Source organism: Macrobrachium nipponense, chromosome 10 (assembly GCF_015104395.2).
Source record: "Macrobrachium nipponense isolate FS-2020 chromosome 10, ASM1510439v2, whole genome shotgun sequence".
Classification (NCBI taxonomy): Eukaryota; Metazoa; Arthropoda; class Malacostraca; order Decapoda; family Palaemonidae; genus Macrobrachium; species Macrobrachium nipponense.
Window position 1 is genome coordinate 67,179,553 of NC_087204.1, and position 26,543 is coordinate 67,206,095.

General features: G+C 36.3%; 1 protein-coding gene across 1 annotated transcript in view; it reads left to right on the forward strand.

Moving 5' to 3' along the window:
* LOC135223654 (transmembrane and coiled-coil domains protein 1-like) overlaps positions 1–20,969 on the forward strand; it is a gene marked incomplete in the record, with an annotated part of 392,453 nt that extends 371,484 nt beyond the window's left edge. Inside the window, 2 exon segments of the mRNA XM_064262306.1 lie at positions 15,692–15,817; positions 19,714–20,969. Coding sequence (XP_064118376.1) covers positions 15,692–15,817; positions 19,714–19,899 — 312 coding nt within the window.
* Between the last annotated feature and the right edge of the window lie 5,574 nt (positions 20,970–26,543).

Below are 26,543 nucleotides of genomic sequence, written 5' to 3' on the forward strand. Positions count from 1 at the left end.
CGTGGAGATATCCTGTCTTGGTCAGTTAATGAGGCAGCCAGCTGTTGTTGGTATGAAGGCGATAGTCGGGGGCCGCCTCTACTGGGTCGACGTATCCTGTCGCCTTGCCTCCGGGGAAGATTAACAGCGCCAACCGCTTCTCTAAGATGTAGGGCATACCCTTGGCGGCGTTCTCCAAAACCGCCGACCCAGGCCCGCAGGGTTGCCAGTGCGGTATCCCTCACTGCCGGCGCCTGGAAGAGAGGGCGTAGATTAGATTTAAGAATCACTTAAAACTAAAACTTAAAGTATAACTTAAACTTAGATGCCTTAAGTTAAAGTGAATGATGAAAACTTAAGCACTAAAACAGAAGCGGAGCAGCTACCGGAGATGGAATACTTACCCCTTCTAAAAGCTGGCTCACCAGATCGTAACATATGGTACACGTCTCATGGTACCAGACCTGGATGTCCCCGTGCAGAGTCGCGCATGGAGCATGGGACCGGCAAAACTTCGTGTCCACATGGGTCCTGAAGTGTGGCGGCGCATCCCGGATGCTCACAGTTGGTGGTCTGTAAGTGGGAAGACACATGAGTATCTTAAAGAATATCACTTACAGCTAAAGGACAGAAGAACTCCGTTGCATGCCGGAGCTCGGAAAAAATTTGGGCATAACCCCCCCCCCCTGCTTCGCCTGAATAGGCTATAATCCCCCCGGAGAGATCCGGTAAGACACGTAAGGAGGGGGGGGAAGTTTAAGGTACTTAAGATAAACTTATAGTTAATCTAATAACTTACCTAAAACTCAAACGAAACCGGACCAAGTCCAGTGCGTAGCGGAGTGTAGTAAACTCGCAATACGGTAAGGTTAGCAGGGTACCCACTGTATGTTCCGGTCCACTCTACTGGGTGACTAACATCCTTCCGCTGGATGCCAGGACTCCGATCATGAAGGAGCCCTAGTAAGGTGGGATAAAAAGAGCGAGAAGACATACAGGCTCGAGCGAACACGGAGCGACAAGGAAGCAACGGATGGGGGGAAAGGCCAGTACCCCCCACCACATTACCACCCGGCCGGACCGAGAAGCGGAGAGGTCGAGTCCAGTCTGGGTCTGTCCCGTCTCCCGGGCCCCTCCGTCCGGGTGGGGGGAGAGAGGGAAGCAGGCCGGGTAGGGTAGTGGAGCGAGCATGGGCAGACCGACCCACCCTCCCCCCCGACTCTATGGAAGAGCGGGAGGGGGGGGAAGGTGACTGGGCAGGCGTCTGGCTGACTCATGATCGCGTAGTGACCACGAGGCGGTAAGACAAAACAAAACAACTAAGCCTAGGACAACCAACTGATCAGAGAGATGCTATCGGGAAGCAACTGAACTGAAAAGCGGTAGCATAAAGGCCCACTGGGCTGGGCCAAAACCAACTAATCAGAGAGATGCTATAGGGAAGCAACCGAACTGATGAGCGGTAGTATAGGCGGTCAATGAGCCAGGACCTAGGCTAAGCCAGACGCCTAACTAACCTAACCATACAAAATACATGGTACAAATAAATAAAATTAAAAGAAAGAAAACAATATAGTAGGAGAAAAAATCCAGGAGTGTACGACTAACCGAAGGAAAGTCTACCACTCAAAGCTAGTCAGAGGCCGATACTAAGAAGCCGGGGACTAGGGTCTGGAAAGAAGAAGCTACATAAGGTAAAAGACATGCATGCATGACAAACCTGAGTAGACAGTACCCTAAGTAAAACGGATAATATATATAGAGCGTACATAGATAAGGGGATGTTCTAGGTATGGGAGACCAAGAACGAACCCACCATGAGGCAGAACCATGCTGCCATGCTTCCGACCCAGAGTACGTATTTATACCTAAAAAACGGCAAATACTGTCTCAGGGCCGGAAAAAACCAACTAACCATAAATACTGAGTACTTAACTTAGCTGCTGCGATAGCTGCACGCTCCATTATAGATAAATCCAACGAAAGGGCACAAAAAACACAGAGAGAAAAATAGCACGTGTGACTCGTGTGCGCTAACTGAAAAGGATGGCCACCAGAGGCGCAGCAGTCGGCAGCATGGGATGGAGTAGTAGTAGTACGAGCTGCTCACTCTGTGGGTCGGCTCTCCTCTTGGAGGGTTTTTGTAGTGGGAGATTTCTATTGGCATTTGGCTCGTGGTAGTGGTCCTCACTCGCCTAGTGTTCATACCGACACCCTCTTGGTTGGAGGGTGAGCGAGTCAGTTATAACTGACGTTTTCTTTATTTTATTTATTCTCTGGTATGTGTTAGTACATTTACCCTAGAAATAATAGATTAAAGGATATTTCGCGCAGCGACACGAGCTGAGCCCAGAAAAGGCATTTTATGATGACATTGATAAAAAAAGACAGGAATTTGTGGATATTTCTCATAGAAAAATACCACGAATGCACGAATTTTCCGCGAATAATGCGGGGAAACGTTCCCGAGAGAAATCTGCAAATGTGTGAGTCCATGAATACGGAAAAGGCGAATACGGGGGATCCACTGTACTGATGAGAAACTTCTGTCTTGCTATCACAGGGACCTCGGTCTCTAGAAGGCAATTGACTGTCGTGTGATGTGTGCATGCCTTGAGAGAAACATCATCTTGTCTCTCAACATCAGTGGCAAACAAGATATATGATTTGTATTGTTGTTCTCAGCATAACCCTTCAAAAGGCATGTGTCATGTTGTGACTACATCTCGGATGCGTGGCAGCGCAGTCAGTCGGCATCTGTTGACAAGTCCGAGTCCGTTATGAGCTACGCTGTGGATTTTGTATTGGGTGATCCAGATCAGTCATTACTTTGTCCCATTGGTGTGTTGCTGTACCCATAAAGGATCGACACCCATCATTGAGTGTCTGTGTCTTTATCTGCTGCGGACTGCCGTTGCAGAAGTGTCTGATGACACGTCTTTCTCGGAGTCTTACGAGACCATGAGAGACTTCTCTGCAGTTGGATAGTCTAGTGAATGGGTACATTTCATCACTTTGAAGAATATGTTGGACAGGAAGATAGATGAGGTCTCATTGCGACCATATTTACAGGCATTCCCCGGCTTACGACAGGTTCGGTTACGACATTCCGAGGTTACAGCACTTTTCAGTTATATTTATCAGAAATTATTTCCAGGGTTACGGCGCTTACAACGCTGATCTGCCAGAAGAAATATGACTCCAAAAATGCAAAATAATCAATATTCGAAGGTTTTTTCGGGCGGCTGCAGTTTATGGGCCCCTACCTACCTTCAACCACTTTTCTAGTCAGAATTCACCGATAGATGGCAGTGAGCTCGGACTAGAAAGTGGAAGAATACAAGCAAGATGGTGGCTAGACGAAAACAGAAAACTCTGTTTTCGTGGCCCTAATTTGGAAATTCGTGAATTAGTTTCTGTGTGGTGAAACGGTGCTGCGCCCCTTATCCACATTTTTAATGATTCTTGGCCAGCTTGTATGTTCTGGCAAGAAAAAATGGCATCGACAACAAAAACAAAAAACCAACATACCTTACTCGAAATCGGAATTGTCGGAGAATTACTTGGACTAGAAAGCGGAAGAATACAAGCTGTTTTTGTGGCCTTATTTTGGAAATTTGTTAATTAGTTTCTGTGTGGTGGAACGGCGCTGAGCACCTTATCCACATTTTTAATGATTCTTGGCAAGCTCGTATATTCTGGCAAGTAAAAATGGCATAAAAAAAAAAAAAAAGTACCTTACTCGAAATCGGAATTGTCAGAGAGTTCTGACCACTTTTCATGAGAAACACAAGCAATTCACTCTCATCACTACACAATTTCCCTAAATGTAAATGCGAGACCAGATTTGCAGCGGCAAATTCAACGTGATGGGGAAACACCATACTGACAGTTTGAATTCTGCGCTAGAATGAGGATAAGGTCACACGTGTTCGGTTAGGATCAGGTTGGGTACAGTCGGGTCCAGTCAGGTCGTGCAGGGTCGAGATCGAACTACTTACCTGTGCGGAGTGATCAGGTTTTGTTTTGGTTGTTACACGACCGGGCCCCTGAAATGCAGCTTACATAGTTTTTAATGCACCCAAAGCATTAAAAGTAAGGTTTTCTTAGGATTTTTTATGATGTTCTGGCTTACGACGGTTTTCGGCTTACAACGTGTCCCAAGGACGGAACCCTCGTCGTAACCCGGGGACTGTCTGTATATCTTTCTTACTTCGGGTTTGCCCACAGGTCCTTGGAACCTCCTTTCCTTGGACCAGTGGTGGATGCTTGCAGGTTGTGTTTGCTTACCTGGCTCCTTCAAGATGACAAGTTGCATCTCTTCTATGGTGTGCGGTCCTAGAGGTAAGAAGGATGCGAGAGTGACTGGCTTCTCCACCTTCCCCACCTCGTCGTTCTACAGTGGTCCCCCCATATTCACGGGGGATGTGTACCAGACCCCCCCGCGAATAGTTAAAATCCGCGAATGTTTGGAACCCCCTCTAAAAATGCTCATAAACCCCTATCCTAAACATGCAAATACCAAAGTATCCCTTAAAGACCATCCTTCATCAAATATACATAAAATATCCTATTATGGTTCATATTAATCTTTTAAATATTATGGATATTTCTACAGAAGCAACTCCGCGGTGGTGGTTTAGACTATGGCAATTGACTGATTCTATGTATTTGAGTTACTGTACAAGATTTAAAAGTAATATCCATTCGGCCGCTGTAAACTAAGCAGTAATTGACCTTTGAAAAGTTCATAATAGCCGCACCAAACTCAAAGGTATATTAAAGTTTAGTTCCAACCAAACGAAAAAAAATATTCCTTACAACCCTTGTAAAGCAACTAAAATAACAGAGAAAATGTCAATTGCCATAGTCTAAGTCACCGAAGAACGGTCTACAGGAAGGTACCAAGTATTCGTTACGGTGAAGGAGATGTAAACACAGCCGCCATGTTTAAATTTCCCCAACCACCACGGAGCCATATGTTCACTAAGGGGGGAGGGCGGGGGGTAACGCACAGGGGAGGGCGGGGTAAGGTAAGGTGGAAGTACGAGTTGTCTTAGCAGCACCCCACTGAATAGTAACATACCTTGGCGCAACTTTCGGCGAAAGCCTAACACATCACTTTCCTAAAACATAATAATTAAGAAATAATGTTTGGACCTTACCTTAAAGGGGTGGAGGGTACAAAGCAGCAGCTGCTTTTAAGAATGCGTGGAGGCGGTCTTGGGTTCCTCAAATGCAGCTTGAAATAAGCAACAGCCAAGTACCCGACGAAGTTATACATTCATGATTCTCCTCCCGTATCTTGGAGTTGACTGAATGGGGGCAAAAGACCTGCTTTCTCAGGAGGCCGTGGGTCCTGGCAAAAACCGATTAGTCGATCATAATTACCTGAGTAAAAGGCAGGAAAATCTTTGTAACTCATGTAACAATTGTAACATGAAGTTGGCAAAGAGTTCCTGGTGAGGGGCTGGGGCGAGCGTGAAGTAGATGCAGCAGTGGATGTCATGGCGGCAGATTCAACAGTGTTGGAGTTCTACAGTTAGGAGGTGGCAGGAGGCCAGACCGTAGGAAAACAGGGTAGGAGAGGTGGGGTGGAGTAGTAAAAATGCTTTGATGCTATTGGTTGAGGCAGGGTGGGCTGAGGTAAATGAACAAGCATTAACAAGATAAGTTGGCAATGTTAAGGGTAATAAAAGTAAATGGGTAGTTAAGGAACTAAATGTAAATGTGGGATGGGTTCAAAATATGAAATAATACAAATACATATATACGGGCCTCCCAGGAGGGGGTGGGATTTTAAGTCCTGGGTGGTAAACTGTGTAATAGGGCTATAGTTTGTTTTAATAAATACAAAAGCCAACCAAATTAAACACCTAGGTTAGCATATAACAAAATCTAATTAAACTTGTAGGGGATGTTGCCTGACCAGGGGTGGGGTTGGCCTGCTGTAACCCCAACCCCCCTTAAAGAACAAACCAACTAACATAAACCTAACCTAGCAGGGGATGTAACCTTACCTAGTAGGGAACTTAAACCTAGTAGGCAATTTGCCCCCGACCCCCCCTTGCACCTGAACCATTGCTGCCCCAGTACCCCCCCTTAAAGGCCTAACTTAACCTAGTAAGGAACTGTAACCAATAACCTAGTAGGGAATATTGCCTGACCAGGGGGCTTCGCCCCCCGTGACCCCCCCTTAAAGGCCTAACCTAACCTAAACCTAGTAGGGAAATACTAGGCCTAACCTAACCTAGTAAGAACCTAACTAACCTAACCTAGTAGGAAATTGCTGACAAGGGGGGCTCCCCCCCCGACCCCCCCTTAAAGGCCTAACCTAACCTGTAAGGAAATGTAACCTAACCAAACCTAACCTAACCTAACCTAGTAAGAATGTAACCTAACCTAACCTAACCTACCGAGTAGGGAATATTGCCTGACCAGGGGGGCTTCGCCCCCCCGTACCCCCCTTAAAGCCTAACCTAACCTAGTAAGGGAATTGGTAACCTTAACCCAAACTAAACCTAACCTAACCTAGTAAGGAATGAAACCTAACCTAACCCTACCTAACCTAGTAGGGAACATTGCCTGACACCAGGGGGGCTTCGCCCCCGTACCCCCCTTAAAGGCCTAAACCTAACCTAGTAAAGGAATGTAACGTAACCTAACCTAACCTAGTAGGGAACATGGGGGATTGAGGCCTTCAACCCCCCCCGTAACCCCCCTTAGCCTAACCGGAACCTAGTAAGGAACCTAACCAACCTAACCTAGTAGGGAAATAATTAGGCCACGTAAAACCGTAAAAGGGAATGAACCTAACCCAAAACCAACCGAACCTTAGTAGGGAATATTGGGGGCCTGACCAGCTTCCCCCCCGCCCCCCCGTACCCCCCCTTAAAGGCCTAACCGAACCTAGTAAGGAATGTAACCTAACCAAACCTAACCTAGTAGGGAAACATTGCCTGACCAGGGGGCTTAGCGTTCGATACCCCCCCTTAAAGGCCTAAACCTTAACTAGTAAGGAACGTAACCTAACCTAACCTAGTAGGGAAATACTAGGCCTAACGTAACCTAGTAAGGAATGTGAACCTAACCAACCCTAACCTAGTAGGGAAATATTGCCTGACCAGGTGGGCTTCGCCCCCCCCGTACCCCCCCCCTTAAAGGCTAACCTAACCTAGTAAGGAATGTAACCTAACCAAACCTAACCTAACCTAACCTAGTAGGGAATATTGCCTGACCAGGGTGGGGGGCTTCGCCCCCCGTACCCCCCTTAAAGGCCTAACCTAACCTAGTAAGGAATGTAAAACCCCCTAACCCCAACCTAACCATAACCTAACCTAGTAGGGAATATTGCCTGGCCAGGGGGGCGGGGGGTTTCGGCCCCCGTACCCCCCCTTAAAGGCCTAACCAAACCCTGTAAGGAATGAACCTAAACCAAACCTAACCTAACCTAGTAGGGAATATGCCTGGCCAGGGGGGCCTTTCGCCCCCCCGTAACCCCCCTTTAAAGGCCTAACCTAACCTAGTAAGGAATGTAGCCTAACCAACCAAATAACCTAACCTAGATAGGGAACATTGCCTTCCTGACCAGGGGGGCTTCGCCCCCCCGTACCCCCCTTAAAGGCCTAACCTCCAGTAAGGAACGTAAACCTAACCTAACCTATAGGGAAATACTAGGCCTAAGTACCTAGTAAGGAATGTAACCAACCAAAATAACCTAACCTAACCTAGTAGGGAATATTGCCTGACCAGGTGGGTTTCGCCCCCCCCCCCCCCCCGTTACTTAAACCCCCTACCCGCTAACCTAGTAAGGAATGAAACCTAACCACCTAACCTAAACCTAACCTACTAGTAGGGAATATTGCCTGGACATGGGGCTTCCCCGTACCCCCCCTTAAAGGCCTAACCAACCTAGTAAGGAATGTAACCTAACCAAACCTAACCTAGTAGGTAACCAAGTAGGGAATGTAACCCCCCCCCCCCCCCCGGTATCCACCCTTGAAGAACTAACCAACCTAGCCTAACGGGTAACCCCTTCAAGGAAGTAAAACTAGTAGGTAAACCAACATATAACAAACTAAAACCTAAGGGTATGTTGCCTAACCGGGGGATGGGATTTGGCCCAGTAGTAAAATGACATATAAACCAAACTTTGATGGGTGTGGAAGTGTTGTAAAATGTAAAAAGTAACCATACATAACTGCGTAATAGTAAGGAAACTGGAAGGGAGGTGTAAATTGTAATGTTCTGTAAAAGTGTATAATGGAATATATTGAAATGTCGGTTTTATAAGAATAATGGCAAACTATATATTTAAAAATTATATATTGAAATGTAGGTTTTTATAATAATAAGGCAAACTTTAATATAGGTATTGGTATCGGTGAGAAATGCATTGTAAATGGTGTAACGTAAAGAGCCAGTCGTGAATACTGGAAAGGGGAGGGATTGACTTGTGATAAAATGATATAGGGAGTGTGTATGTAATATGCAACGCAATGTGCAATTTCACGTAACAGGTAGGTAGGTAGGTAGTATCGAAACGTCCTAAAACTGAGTTCTATATCAAACACGTAGGCATTTTTAGGTGTCGTCCTCAATTATAAACATAATATTTCAAGTTATATATGGTGAAATGATTAGGTGGGGATATTTCAAAACAGTTATTATACAAATACTATGGAAAAATGAAAAGGAATAAACACTAGAATTCACATAACATGGTTAATAAACAAAAATAGGTAAATGCTTTTCATGTAACTCAACGTATGGGTTACCAGCCAGGGTTCCCAGATGACACCACTACCAACCAGCCAAAGTCTACCATGAAACCAGCCAAAATCCGCCAAATGGTAATCCAAACCAACCCAAATAACGGCAAATATATGTGCGTTATATCTATCTTTATAAATGCATATTTTTTATCATATATATGGCTTGTATAGACGGCATCATAGTTTTAGTTAGATAATATAAACTAATATAAGAATGCAGGAAAAAAAACGAGAATGATTGAAATTTTGAAATGAGGCTCGTTCCCTGAGAATCCGGCAGCCTGTTTGTGGTCTTGGTGTGTGTGTGATATTTATTTAATTCCAATCTACATATTTTGCTTAAATGTTACCAAGTTTTTACTAAAAACCTATTCAAATCCCCAGATTTTCCTGAAAACCTTCAAAAAAATTCCCAATCGGGGAGAGATTCCTCAAACGTGGGATCAGTGTTTAGCTCAAATAGAAAAGTGTTTGAAAACCAGCCAAAATACCACTAACCAGCCAAAGTGAATTTTTACCCACCAAATTAGGCAAAAAAAGCCAAATTTGGCGAGAAAACTGCCAAATCTGGGAACCTGTACCACCCAATCCTTCACTCAGTCCCGGTAGCAATGTAGGGGTCATACTGTAACGGTGTTTGGTAAATACATATATCCCTCCGTAAACCCCCATTTCTTTCCTCACTAAGAAGTCTGAGTTAGGCCAAAAGCTCCCTTACAGTTAGCGCATGCGCAGTAGCATTAGCGCATGCGTAGTAGGATTCATTGTTGTGGTAGTAGTGGTAGTAGACAAATATGGATGTGGAACGGCTCCACTATAGCTAGTTTTGTTCTTTCTTATTTCCGCTGTATTTCGTGTTTTTATTTTTAAAAAGTGATAAATGTGGGAAATACCACAATAACACGGCAAAATCTACCCCCCAAGTGGTTTCCCTCCCCACCCAAACCCGGTTCCCACTGGGGGTCCCCTTACCGTAGGATAGAGTTGGGGTTTTTGTCCCCACCCAAAACCCCGGTTCCCAATGGGAAGGGGGCCCCTTTACCGTAGGATAGAGTTCAAAGGGAATTTAAAATTCAAAGGTAAATTCGAGTCGTCCGAATAAATATTACTTCAAATTCTTGCTCAGGAGGTAAAACTGCATAGCAAAACTGCAACGCCATACTCTGGGCCGCCCCCGCGGATAGGTACAATAGATCTACCAATATTATTAATACTATTTTAAAGTAAATCTTACATTTTATGTTTATACATAAATACATACTATGTACGTACTGAATGACTTAGTTACGTATGTGAAAATAATTCAGTCCCCCATAAGTATTCAGTCATGCACGTTTTCTTTCATACTGTTACTATTTGAGACATCCATTTTCTTTTTACAGTGGAACAATGGAAATGTGAAGTCACAAATACCAAATGTCTATTTAAAGTATTATCCTACATCAAATATACCATTGAATTGGTATTATTAATATCATTTTAAAGTAATCTTAAACATTTTACCATTAGAAATTATAAACAGCCAATAGCAGAGAGAGAGAGAGAGAGAGAGAGAGAGAGAGAGAGAGAGAGAGAGAGAGAGAGAGAGGGTTGTCCTTATTTAAAAGAGTGAAGTGGATAGATTATTGTACTTCTTTAAAATACTATCACATATGAATTTTGAATATAGTTATATTACTATTATTATTATGCAAAAATATTAATAAAACTACACATGTACCATAGAAATCTCTCATCTCAGTAAAAGAGAGAGAGTACATTATCGTAAGATATGGCAGCACAGTTGTTGGACCCCAGCCAACTCGGCTTGCTACTGGTATTCTGAGAGAGAGATGCGGGGTAATGAGCATTTTCTTTCATTCTTCTTACGTAATTTCTTTTTATTTATAAACTAAAATCTTGCTAATTACTTAGTATTTCTTTAATGAATTTATATTCATACATCACTTTAGAGAGAGAGAGAGAGAGAGAGAGAGAGAGAGAGAGAGAGAGAGAGAGATTATCGTAGTATTTGTAAAATACTTTCACATATGATTTTTGTAATTACAGTTATTATTATTATTATTTGAAAATATTAATAAACATATTACGCATATATGTACCATAAAAATCTCTCATCTTAGTAAAAGAGAGAGAGAGAGAGAGAGAGAGAGAGAGAGAGAGAGAGAGAGAGAGAGGGGGTCGGGGGGGGGGGTGGAAATTTCATGCCCACGTGATGCAGCCACAAATAGCTCCTTCCCCCTCCGGTCACTTAACTTGATACGTATATCTGAGTTTTAGTACCTTGAGTTAGAGAAAGAATCTGACTGGGATTTCCTTCGTTCTTCCATAATTTTTTTAATTTATAAGCTAAAATCTTACTATTTCACTATGGTATTTTCTTTAATGAATTGATTTTATTGCTGTATAAATTAATAATAATATTTGAAAATAATAAATCATTTATTTATCATACAAAAAAACATATATCTTTGTAGTAGAGAGAGAGAGAGAGAGAATTATTATTTATATTATGTGATATCATTTAAACTTATTAACTTACTAATACAGTATTAAACAAAATTAATATTTGAAAATTAGTAAATCATTTTTGTATCATAAAAATGTATTTATTCATGAAAATAAACATCAAAATACACTAATTAGTGATTATTTTCGTCGGAAAATTCCGCGAATGGGCGAGTCCTACCGCGAATAATTTCTAGATAGATTCCAAAGAAAAATCCGCGAATGTGTGAGTCCGCGAATCCGGAGTACGCGAATACGGGGGGAACACTGTACTCCTTTTCCTTCGGGTTGAGGATAGGACTTGAACTTACACTGGCTGGTCAGACAATTGATGCGTTAAGCTTGCACATAGAGCTTCCTTTCTATTTTTCTTATCAAAATCATAGAAGCAATCCAGCTCCTTCTTCTAGCAAGGGGAGGCAGGAGACTGGCAGTAATGGAAACCCTTCCCAGAACTTTGCATTAATACCTCCGACTAAGTATTCTTCCCAGCCCATTTTTGGATAAAGTCTGACTCTTGATCATGCAGCTCCTATACTCCGATCAAGTTGTCAGAGGTAGGGCACTCCTCCTTGCCCTTACGACCAGGAGGAGTAGCCCAAGTGTGCAGAACTCCAGTCAGTTCTAGAGGCTCACTCACATTCCTCCCACTAATCAGTGAGTCTTCCTCATGTAAAGGACAGAGGGTCTGTATATCGTGTAGGAACAAATCACAGTTTTTGAAAGTAAATTGTATTTTTCCTAACTATCCAAAACTGAGGTCCTTTATCTATGCCCACCTCATGCCACCCCTCAATCTGAACCTGGGCCGAAAGGCAAAGTGAAGTGTTTACATCTGCCAGACGGTAGTTACTGCCTAACCACCTTGTTCAAGAATTTAACAGCCATAATTCCAGCTACGCTGAAAGTAATTCCTTATGTAAAGGACCTCAGGTTTGTATAGTTAGGAAAAATACAATTTACTTTCAAAAATTGTGATTTTTAAATTTTATATTACATTTCAGTAAAATTGCATTTTAAATTGCAACTCAATGGAAAGTTAACACTGAAGATTAATTTAGATCCCCATTTTAAAATACACTTAAAAGAAGAAATGTTAGTGGTTACCTTTTACATTCCCGTATTTGCTTGAGATTGGTACCATAATGCAAATGCTTAAAACCCCTCTAAAAACTCTCAGAACTGCCTATTTTGATAGTTCAAACACAAAAAAACCTCTAAAAATGCTTATGCCTTAGTTTTTTAATAGTTTTATCAAAAAAAGTGCATTTAGTCATGAAAATTATATGAAAACACAGTAATTTGTGAATATTTCTCAGAGAAAAATACGTACTACGAATAGGCGAGTTTTCTGTGAATAACGTGTATATATATTCCATTGAAAAATCTTTGAATAGGCAAATCTGCGCATACCGGAAATCAACTGTACTTGTATATGAGCTGTCTTATTGTTTCATTATGATTTTGTACAGTGTATTATAGAAATAAGCGTTGTATGATACTTGGACCTCTAAAAAGCATGTCATTATGTATAGTATTTTGAAGCATACCATAGAAATAGACCTCTGATGAAGTGGATAAAGTCGAACCATACTTATTTGCGGTTTAGCATTAGTAGCTTCAGTTTCTCACAGATTTTTCTGTGGAACATTATTCGTAGAAAATTAGCCTGTTTGGAGATTTTTTCGTAGATTAATTATTGTGGTTTCAGATTTTTGTGACTAAATGATTGGGATTATGATATAAGGTTTGAACTATTAAAATAGGCAGTTATAAGCATTTTAGAGGGGGTCTTTGATGTTTGAACTATTAAAATAGGTATTTATAAGCATTTTAGAGGGAGTTTCGGTAATTATGTATTTTCAGTATTCACGGGTGGGTGTAGTAAACACCTCCCACGAATACTGGGGCATAGCTACTTGGACTTACAGTGTTATATCATGTAGTATATCTCATAGGCTTACATATATGATCAAAAGGCTATGTGGACTTGCAAATACAGTGTGTACACTTTCCATTTGTTGTGTAATATTATTTGAATGTTATTCCCCTTACAAACTCAATAAGCCATGTTCTTTCACATTAAAGGAGTATGCCAATGTTGTAAGACCCCTATTATAATGAATGTTGGCTCTGACTTTTCGGTCAAAGAATTTAATTCTTATTTTCACCTCCTTTAGTTCAACAGACCTTTAGAAGTCTTTCATTAGGAAACCCAAAATATTCAGCATTTTAGTTTATGTAATATACATTTAAGAAAATGCTGGCACCATTTTTCATTATTTATATGAACCAGAGCTGCAGTCTGAAAATTTTTACCTAATAACAAATTTAGCTTCAGTATTTATACTGGGCCACCAACCCAAAATATTTAATTGAACTTTAAGCAGTCTTCTCTTAAGATACATTTTTTTACTTTAGTTTGTAAATTTTGAGAAAATGGTAAAAGGAAAAGTATTGCTTTTTTTTGTAATAACTTTAAAACTGTGATAGATAGAAAGGTAGTAGTAATTGTTTCAAAGAAAGTACATCTTTTTATAAGAAATACACAGATTATCTTATAATGATCTGATGAGCAAAGTGCTCCCTAATTGGTTATTTTCATATATACTTAGTAAACAAATGCAATGGTCAGTCATATAAAGGATGTAGTAAAAGTCAGGACCAATGGAATTTTATTATTTTATATAAGGATAAATAATATAACTCAAAATAATGGCTTACATACTTGTTTACATACTTACAAATTAATACATGCTGTCAGTGTACAGGGTTTGGTGTTCATTTTCTTTGATGTTTTCCATTTAGATACCAGAGAGGCAGATAAACAACAAACAGTTGAAGCTAAACACCCTGCCCATTTCATGATTCAAAACTTACCTTGGCTGGCTGAAATTCCCGAGGGAATTTTGCATCTCTAGTTGTGATACTAGTCATTTGTCCAGATTCTTTTTGCAGCATTTAATTTCTTGTAGTTCATGCTGTTTTTGAAAATTTTCTATTACAATATGGCTCTTCCTTCTTGGTCCCTATAGTGATGAAAAATAAATAAGTAATCCACAGGAAAGCGTGTCCCAACCTACATCCACATCGTGAACTTTTTGCAAGTGAGAGAAGATGGGTGGGGTTGCACAGTAAGAAAACATTACCATACACTTATAAAGTTATATTTGTGAAAAGGTAGCCAATGAAGATATTCTGAGCAACTTAAACAGGATTATATTCAACTTTAACAGTGTGTCTAAAAATAATTTGCTTCAATGCTGTACTGGTGAAAAGGGCTATTTGGCAGTACTAATACCCGATAATACTGAATGCTGTTAAGGGAAAATTTATCATTAATTTATTTTTATCTCTATTAACATACTAATTTACATACTTTTATTGATGTAACTTCAAGTACAGTATATAATTCACAAAATTTGAACTATTATGTAAAACTTAGTTTTGAAGTACATACAATTTATTCATGGTGTCAGAAAAAGAAATGACTGATTCTACATTTTCTTTGGTATTGCTATTTCTATCAAAGAAAACCCAATATTTAATAGGGTCCTCAGTAAAATTAAGTTTCCATATAAACAAGAATAGAAAATCATACTAAAGTTTTGTGATAATTTGTTGCTCACAGGGTCATAAAATCATACAAAATTTGCCTATAAATCTTGTAAAAAGTTTAGGATGTGTTTATTTCAACATTAAATTTCAGTACAAATTGATTTTAGATAATTTCTTTAAATGTAACCGTGTACTATCTGCTCCACCCTTTAGTGCCCTTAGACCTATGTGTACATACTTTACTTTGATGTCATTATTGGTATTGTTTTTCTTTATTAATTCGGTACATGATACTATGGGCAAATGGAAATGTACATATGCTACATGGTGTTTGTGATAACAAAGTGTAACACTACTATGTATAGCACCCTTGAAATTATGCTAGACATATGTTATCACTGTGACTTAGCTTGCTAATGATGAAAAGGTCATCTCATGGCATTGTCCAATTTTGGTCTGGCCGTCTGCAACTCACTTCACTCTCGCACTTCCTTTTGGTGTATCTTCACCTTAAGGCAGTTGTACATTGTACATTAAGGGCGAGGGATGCTATAAAGAACATTCGATTAGTAATGCTTAAGAGTGCCACAGTATTTTACCAAATATAAAAAACGCTTAATATAACTTAAAACTTAATAGTTTTATTGTCCGATTACCTCCTAATGTTTAATAGGTTATTAGTTTACATTCTCTTAATTAATTACATTGTGTTCTGTTTTATATGTAATTTCTAGTTTGATTAGACAAATGTATGTAAGTTTTAAATGCACAGACAACTGATCCAGAGAATTTTACTCTAGAATATATTTTTTACCTTGGAGTTCTCTACTTTATGTCTCTTAATTGATTTAAGTAACTTTTCTGTTTTACAGATATCCCGATTAGAGCATCAGCAGGCACAACAACAACAACAGTACCTGACATTAGAGGGGTTAGAAAACAGCAATGCAAGAGCTGTATTTGTGAAGCTTATAAACATTTTACTCACTGTATTGCAGGTAACTTTTACCCCACCCTCATAACCATGAAATATTAAGTGATAACTGTTACCAGTGAATGAGTAAATCCAAATCTTCGAATGTAGCTCATATAAAGCTATTGTTTTTCAAGCAGTTCCTCCTTTCTCTCCCCCCCCCCCCCCCACCCAACAAAAAATCAGTTTCATATTTTTACTTTCAAGTGTACAGTAAATGTGCAGTTTCCACCTTCACTTTCAATCGTACAGGAAATGATGTTTCCATTTAACCACAATATTCACTCTTACTAGTGCTCTGCTTCAAATTTTTTAGGTTTATTTTCCGTTCATTATTGGTTTGTCATATTTCTTCAATCTAGCAAAAATTTAAAATTTTTTTTGTTCAGGTGACAGATTTGGCATATGTTAAATTGTAAAAGTAAAGAAAGAAATTTGAGTAATTTCTCTTAGTCCCCTTAAGTAGAAACTGCAAAATTCATTGAACCTGATTTTATACTTAACTGTACTGATTGATTTACATAGCTTGGCATCATTAATTTCAATTAAAAATTTTCATGCAAGTAAACACATTGAACTTATTGGATATCAAGATGGTACAATTGTGTTCAAGACCTGTCCCTAACAAACTTGATTCTTTGTGGTTTATGTGACAAAGTAAATTACAGTTTGTGTTAATGACATTAGAATATCAGTTTTTTTATTTTACGGCACTTGTCTAGCAACAACGATAATGATTTTCTGCACCAATATGTGCCGATCCCCAGTTATTGGCACCAATCCACACTTAACAGTGCCGCTGATAACCTGAGATTGGCACAGATATCCCCGATTTTCAGTTATCATCATGCCGGCAGGAACAGATCCCCTGTCAACAACCAGGGACTGCCTGTATTTTAGTAGTATTTTATTTTGAAGACTGTGTGAAATAAGTTTTGTCACTGAATCCCCATCTGGACAATGGCTTCATTTGTGCCCTTGCCCCATGATATTCTGAACTTTCTTATTGGTCATTATCTTGGTCCCAGAATTCCTTTTCTTATTAACAGCTCTTCTGTTCTCTTACGTGTCTAAACATCCTCAAGAGTGTTTTTTTCAGCCCCTATTACATTTCTCAGTATCTTCCTCATTCGCAATATGATCTTGCCAAGTACTCCATCCATGCCTCTTAGCATTATGTACATACACCTCATCAGGAATGTCCTCCATTTTCATTGTAATGCCCATTTACTTCTATGTAGGGATATGCAGGCTTTATGCATGCCATAGATATTTGCTGTGGTTGTGAATGGGGTGCTTTTATTTACGATCAGTGTGGCAGACACTCTTTTCCATCCAGGCTGTTATTACTCTTTTATTGTGGCCCTCTCAATACCAGCTTCACAATCTAGTCTCCTGCCAGGGTAACGGAAATGTTGTACCTCCTCCAAGAGCTGCCTTTTCCCTAAAACATCATCTGTTATGTCTGTTTCCCCTGAAACATTATCTGTTATGTCTCTTTCCTGTTTCCTATTCCTATGCATTTCGGACACCTCATACATTTGTATTCTTCACTCCTTAGTATCACTGATATCAGTTACAGAGCATGCACATTATTTATCCTATAGTTTCTATCTCAACTATAACATCCACTTTCCAGACTGGATTGTATTTGCTCTCCTGCTGGTCACTGTAAACTTGACTTTACTTGCATTGATTTTTCCGTTATGACTCAGGTCATCTGCGTCCAGCAGCTCCTATGGGCTGCCAATCTACACTTCTATGTAACTTCCTCTATTGCTCATTGTTACAATCTCCCCTTTCATTGTTCTCTTATCTATGTATGAAACCCCCAAGGAAGGAGGTGTTAGTGCCATCAGATTCACTGCTAGTTGCACCCATTTTTTAACCTTTTACTTTACCTTCATTTACCTTCATTTCTGCTTCCTTTCTTCATCTCGCTCCCCATCCTAACTACTGTAATTACTTTTTGGTGCGAACGTGTCAACTTCTACCAGTTTCACCTTTAGATTCTTGTACTTCATTTCCTGCTCAGCCATTAGCTAAGATGGAAGGCTTTGCCTCACGCATTTGTGATGTCATAGCGCCGTTTGTATGAATAATCAGTATCATCACCATCGTCATACGTATCATTCAGATCTGTGAAGTGTATTCTAAGTGATCAGTATCATCATCATCGCCATAGGTATTATTCAGATCTGCGAAGTGTATTCTGAAGGCTTCTGCTCAGCCATTAGCTAAGACAGAAGGCTCCGCCTCAGGCATTTGTGACATCACAGTGCAGTGTGTATGAATGATTGGTATCATCATCATCGCCATACTTATTATTCAGATCTGCGAAGTGTATTTTTATCATCTGCGTCATGTATGCATCTGCCTAGAAGTTAACCTATTTTCTCAAAACTAAAAAGCTTGCCCTTAAGTTGAAGACGAAGGAAGGAGCAACTTCCATTTTGGCAGCAGTCGACAACTTGAAATCCGTCATTGCTGAACATGAAGTACTAAGATTTTTTTCCTAGGTTAACTTGTTTTGACTAACTTTTGGCATTTGATCATTTATTTTTTTATTGTTGAAATAGGTTTTGATGAAAATGACTATTAAAAGTGATTAACAGAGAGAGAGAGAGAGAGAAACTGTCATTTCATTTTGAATTTTTATCATTTCTTTTTAAGAAATTGTAATTTCATCAAATTTTTGAATTTTCATCAGTTCTTTTTTATCATAGAATAAATTTATATGAAAACGATAGTGAACGTGTCGGACAAAGAAACTGAGACAGGTGCTCATAACAAAGTTGGTAGGCCTAACAGGAGTGAAGACACGCAGGATTTGCCTGTCCCCGAAAACTCAAATGGTTCACAAAGCCTTCTTTCAGCAGAAGCACTCTTCACGGAGGATGAGATAGAAGAGTTTGAAGGTTTTTTGGCAGAGGATAGGTAGAGGAAATTCCATCCAAAAGGTTTTTTAAAGGAAATGAATGTATCGTATAGTACACTTACACCCAATGGTGGCATTGTTTACGTGTGGGAGTTTTCACCATCCTGTGTGTAATTTTAAACTTTTTCAAGTTATTAAAACCTTTTTAATATTTTCTTTATCCATAAGAACAATTTCATATTAGAAAAAATTACAGTATAGTACATAGAAAGTATTGAAAATGGGCAGTAAAAAAATGTTTGACTAGGTAAGTTGCCGTTTGCCTTGGCCCTAATGGAATTATTCCCATGAGGTATGTGTTTCGAAATCTGCGAATTTCCAATTCTGTGAGGCCATGGATCGACCAAATTCTCGCATAATTGGGGACTATACTGTATGTTTCAGTAAACAGTCTTCAATATATTCTATGCTATAGTCCACTCACATTTATTTTCCAAATTAATTTATTTTTGTATTTTCTTCAACCTCTTCCAGTTGTTTTCTCATTTATTGTATTTTCACAAATTGTACTCTGGTAAGCTGGTTCTTCAGTTGCTTTTAGTAAAGTTCTGTTTTTATAATTGTCTTGGAGATTTTCTTCCTTTTTTATACTTTAGCTTCTTCAGAGCTGCCTTAAACTTTCCAGTCTTCACACTTTATATTATTCCCCATCATGTCATGTATTCATATTGTCATCATTTATGTTCTCAAAATATAGTCTATGTCATTCCGTTATTCATTGTTAGTTCGCAGTCTTTTATTTATTTTGTCTTTTTTTTTTTATGATTTTACAGTCTTAATCATTTATTGTATGTCTTCCATGACACTGTCCTTTTCTTGCATGTCCTTTGCCAGCTGACAGATCATGATGGCACTCTACTTTTCTATTGCCTTTAGTTTATACTGTACTGCTTCAGCCCAACCCTCCAGCCCCCAGCACACACATCCAGACATTTTCTTTCTCTTTTGATGTTTTGTTTTTAATATAATTTTCTTAATTGCAGGTATTGCTGTTGGTAGTGGCAACAGTGGCTAATATTTTAACACCGTTGCTGCAGACTCGAACTCGATTAGTTGTCACCATAACTCTTGTTGTATTTATAATCTTCATTTACGTACAACTACCTGAATTAAAAGAATTGTGGCAAGCGGCTGTTAGTAGGTATGAACATTTTGTGGGCTTAAAATAGCAGTCTCAAAGCCAGTATTTGATTTGTTCCTGTATAAAGACTATTCTTGTAACTTTATTGTTGCAAGAAGTATTTAAAATTGAATGATTTTTAATGAGTCATACTCCTTCTTCTGTCCAAAAAATATAAGAGTCATATTGATTCTTTGTATGAAAACTTTATACATATGTGTGTAAATACATGTATAAGTTTGCATTACTGGCACAAGCTGGCCATAGTGTTACTCAGTTGGGTTACCATGAACAAAACCAACTCTGTTGAACTGTATACAGTATCGCCAGCACATTGTTGTATTACAAATGTAGAAAGTGTTAAAGACTGAAGTAGTGAGTGAAAAGATGTGCTCTGTAAAGAAGAAAAAAAGTTGTATAGCATACGTGTGTTACGGTTTTTGCATATTGAGGTGTTGTACCCAAGTGACTGTTACAGAAGAACGTTGAAATAATTTATTATCATAGTGCTGTTTCATCCAGCTGTTGTTCATTGCTTGGAAAGGACATAGAGATGGCTGGCTCATATGGGGCTTGTGTGATAGCATTAACCAAAGCTGGGCAATATATAAAAATAAAAAAGTGTGTTTTATAATGTGCTAATCTATGACTTATTTTAAATCATGGAGCACACCAAATAACCTTGTGGATAAAATGTCAAGAGTACATGAAATTCATGGATTGGTTGTCAGCATGTTGTTGTAACCACGAGATATTTGGTAGCATGAAGCAGTCATTTAGTTGAAAAGTAAGTTAATGAACCCTTGGAATCACATATTCCTGCCAATATTTTATAAAAGTCATAACCATTGGTGCCACATGCTGACAACAAATCCAGTCCTGATATCATGTTTACAATTGATAATTTACCCCTCTTTGCTCTCTACTCCCTTTCTAGAGGACTTTTGTTCCTTATACTGGTATCTATAAAATGGTCTGTAGTGCATTCCTAGCAAGACCAGGCCATTTTTTATAAGTAAATTGCTGCTCTCTCTGTGTGATTAATCACTTTTTTTTATTTCATATGAGAGTGGTTAGAAATGTACGTTAGCAGAACTGATATAAAGATGAGATATTAATATTCAGGGGTATTCATTGGTGCTGGTGGGGTTTTTTATTATGACTATTTTTCCTTTCCTTTTTTCCCACAATTAGTTAACCTGTGTTTTTTGTCATTACAAATTATATTGGTGACTTGTAGCATTAAAAGTCAAGAATCAAGGGATGGTGGAAAATAGAAAGTTGTTGCTTTTAATGTGTTGAGAATTTGATCACTAAAGTTTGATTTATTGCTTTTATATTGGCTTTTAAAGTAGCATAGATTGATATTAAAGTTAACATTTATAATACTGTACCTATATAAATTAACCTTTTGAATCAATAAAAAATTAAAATGTAGCTAATTGCATAGTCGAAGATCCACGTATGTATCTGTAGGCATCCTCAGACTTTATAATCATAGCCAATATTAGGTGAGTTGACATTTGTTACAAAGCATCTGCTAAGGTACTGCATGAGTGCAGGATATGTTCACCCATTATTAGCTTAAGTTGGCTATTAAAGAGGTGTATTGACTTCAAAAAATTTTAAAAATCAGTTTTGTATGCTTTAATATTTGTTTTCATTATTCTAAGCTTCACACTAAATGGATACCTCCTCAAGATTTATTCCTAAAGTACAGACTCAGATTACATTTAAAGGAACTCCATCACAGTGTTGAATCATATTGAACATTAGTTTCTTAATTGGAATAATGCATGCAACAATTTTTGACAGTTGCTTCATAGTAACCCCCAAATAATTGGTATGTCATCATGTGGATTCTTAGTAAAAGGCCAGAACAGCTTTGTCAGGTAGCTACTCACTCATTAGAAATATTGGCATAGATCAGACATAATTCCTTACTCTGATGTTGCCATAATGGAAACTAGCTCCTCAGTAATGTTGACATAGGGGGATTAATAAAGTACATTAAATTTTACATACCACTTTGTATAATTTGTTTATTTCAGACTTGTTACTCAAAATTATTCTACATTCTGTAGGAACTAAGTTTCTCAAAATTATCAAATTATGGTTTGGTAAAGATTAACTAAATATTTGTTCGGGGGTGAATATTTGACTGCTGCATGGGGAGCCTTTATTGGTAAAAGGGGATGACAAGTTTGTCAAGCTACTTTCGACAGTGTCTTAGATTTCCCCTCCTTTTGTCTGGTAAATCAGCAGTTTTGTCTGAACCTTTTAGAAAATTTACAATACTGTACTCTAAACTATATTAAATAAAGTATCTAGTGTCCCAGAATATTTTGATCTTGGAGACATACTTGTTCCTATTTCCTAGTATAAACAAAATTGGTAAAATCAGGCCATGTTTAACACCTTAGTGAAGTACAGAAGTAAATTTTTCGCAGGCGAGTATCAGATATAATGAAGGTAATGGTACTCTAATGTAAGGGGTAATTGACAGATGGTCATTTTAGTTACTTAAAAAGAGGTTTAAAGCTTTTAGATGTTAGCTTTTGCCACGTACTTATGCACATGCGTGATGATACAGTCATGATGAGGATGAATGTGTTTGGTCCATGTTTGACAATTATATGTGGAGATGTAACACTCATAGAGGCATTAATTGTGGCTACGGTCATTGTTGTACTTCATACTGACTTCTAGAATATTTTGTGACACCATGGCAAAGTTTTGCAATGTAGACAGGTTTGGTTCAGGTTTATGGTCTTTGACAAAGTCCTTGTCATTGTTGAACGAGGCCATTATTAATAATAGTATTAATTCCATGTAAGGTTGCATCAGTTGAATGTGTTGCAGGGTTATCTAAATTGGCTTGCGTCATAGAAATAGGACATCAAAAGCTCAAAAAAGGAAACAAGTAATTCACTCTGATACATGTACACGTAGAATAACAACTCTGTTGCAGTATGAAGTAATTATTCAATTACAAACATAACCATTTTACCAAGTGCTTCTTAACATATATATATAATATATATACAATTATATATACATATAAATACACTTATGTATATATGTTTACACAAAAATAATTATGGTTAAACCTGAATTGTTGCACACATGGGAATTTGGGGACCCACAGCAGCCCTTTACAACCACAGCTGTAATGCCTTCAAATATGGCTTTCCACATCAGGGACAGTTTAGTTGTTTTCTGATGCAGCATATGCTTTTGCAGTCATTAATCACACTTTATTTCAAGTTTTTAAAAGCTGATAAAAATGCAATTTTTATTTTTGTTTTGTAAGCCAGCAAGTCACACATTTTCCATTCCCTGGATGCCAGTCTCTTTAGTACTTGTTTTGTTGTTGTTGTTTTTATTATTATTATTATTATTATTATTATTATTATTTATCTCTTATTATTATTTAAATTATTAGATTATTTTATTATTATATTATTATTATTATTCCATTGAGCTGGGTTGATGGCTGCCGAGTTCTCTAATGATTTTGCAAACTCTTATTACATAATTCTTATGTCTTAGGTTTGAGATCTGATTTTTTTTTGGGGTAAATTATTCATGTCAGAGTTTGATGCCAATTTGGCAAGTTAGGCATATTATATTAGTTGTAAGGGATTTTTTTTCTTAGAAAATTTCTAGTAAATATGACACTCCATTTCTGAGTTTGATTATCATTTGTAACCTTAAGTATTATGGTAAGTTGTTTGACTGATCTGATAGTTAGAACCACACTGAAAAGATTGGAGAATATTAAGATGTATATTTTATGGCTCTTTATTAAATGATAAACTTGCTAAATTGCACTGACTTCTTTTTAATGGCAAAGGAAGACTATCTTCAGGATAGTGCAAACTCTGTTTGTTTTCCACTGTATAGTAGAAAGAGAAAAGTATAGAGAGAAACGTATAAAGAGAAAATTATAGAGAGAAGTATAAACATTGATAATAGACACCTCTCCTTACATAGGTAACAAGTTTGGCTTCTGAACAAAAGATTTAGAGTAGTTGTTTCTTGAGGTTTTCAAATTCATAACAGATTTATCACAGAAAATGAGAAACTTTGGTCTAGTATAGATAAATTATATATACATACTAAATAAATATATACAGATAGAATATATACATATATATTAGATAATATATAGTATATATATAACCACACAATATATACATATACGAATATATCATTATAACTAACACCTATATAACATATACACCACACCACAACCTATATATATAAATATTAATAATATATATATATTATACTTATATTATAATATATATATTATATTATTATATATACAAAGATAATTCCACCAACACATTATTATCACTTAATACACACAATGAGAAACACACACATTAATATATATATAATAAATATTATATATTATATATATCTATATATTAGATCATTACAAAAAATGTATGTATAATATATTGTTTATATATAATATTGTATATAATATATATCGTATATGTAATTAGATATAATACTCACCTATATATATTATATTATAATATATATTATATTAACTATATATATACATATATATAGTATATTAGTATGTTTATATATGTATATATATAATATAATATTGTGTATAATATATATTACATATATATATATATATATATATAACTGTATATACTATAGTAATATAATGATTATAATATATAATTATAATAATATATAGCTATATATACATATATATAATAGATAATATATATTATATAGTTATATATATATACTATTTATGTATCTATATATATTATTATATATATACATATATAAATATATACTATATATAATTATATATATTATTATTATATATATATATTATACATACAGTTATTTATGTATTATGATATATTATATGTGATGTATATATAGATATATATATATAGTATATATAATATAGATATATATATTATATATATATTATGCGAATATACATATATATATATATATTTATTATATTATTATAGTTTATATTATTATTATAGATAGATATATATAATATATATTAATATATATATATATATTATAGTGTGTGTGTGTGGGTATATATATATATATATAATATAGATATATTAATTATATAATATATATATATAGATAGATTATATATATATAGATATATATACTAGTAATATATTATATATACTTTATACTGTGTGTGTGTGGTATAGGTATATATAAGTTATAGATATAGATAATAAGATAAGATATATATATAGATATAGATTAGTAGGTAATGTATAGAGAGAATGGATATTTATTTAGATAATATATATATAGAGATAGATATAGTATCATATATATATATATTATATGTTATATATATGTATTATTTATTTATAATAAAAATATAAGATAGTATATGGTATTAGGGTTTTTATATATAGATGTATATAGAGAAATTGTATTATACTATATGAAAAAATTATTAACTATTATATAGATAGAGAAGATAGATGTAATTGAATTAGAGATATATTAGATTATATATATTATAAAGAATATATAGAGTATATTAATATGAGATAAACGTTAGATAATAAATATATAGAAGATATAGATATAGAGATTATAACACAGATAGATAGAGAGAACATTTATATAGATAACAGAGAGTAGATATATAAATAGACAGATTATAGGGAACTGTATGATAGAGTAAGAGCGAGACATATACATAGAACTATAACAAATATCCGATATATATATATATAGTATATATATATAAATATAAATATACAGATATATCTATAGATATATATATATATAGACTATATATATATAAATATAAAATATGTATATGATATAATATATATAATAAATATATATATATATAGATATATAGAAGTATATATATACATACACACACACACACTACAATATATTATAATATATATATAGGATAATATAATATATATATATAGATGATAATTATATATTATATCTATAATATCACAAATTATACATATATAGTATAGATAGATATATATATATTATATGATATATATATTAGATATAATATAATATATAGTATAGATAATATATAACTTAGATAAGAGATATATATACATTTAGGTATATAGAATCATATATATATATATCAAATATACATATATATACTATTAATATATATATATATATAAAGAATTAACATAATATAAATACATAGAAATATATAAATATACATATATAATAGATTATCTATTATATATTATAATATATAATTATATATATGTATGTATGTATGTAGATAATGTATGGTAAGTTATAACTGAATCACGAATAAAGTTTAGGAAACGTGATAAATCCATAAATAAAGTATAATGCCAAGGAAGGAAAAATAAACGAAATGAGGATCTGCAAGATTCTTTCGACGTTTAAACGTCCCTTTATTGAGCAGAGATTGACATAGATACGCGAAAAAGACAATTACAAGAAGATTCCGTATAACTGACAGATAGGGTATTATAAACCGAGATTAGTACCATAGAATCCGACACACCTGGAAGAATGAAAATCCTTCCTCCCAAACAAGCATAAAACCAATGGGTGCAATTAAAGGCTTTAAGGGACAATCATCTCAGATAACAAGGATCCAGACAATTAAAACGGATTATAGGTGACAGCTATTCAGAGAAAACT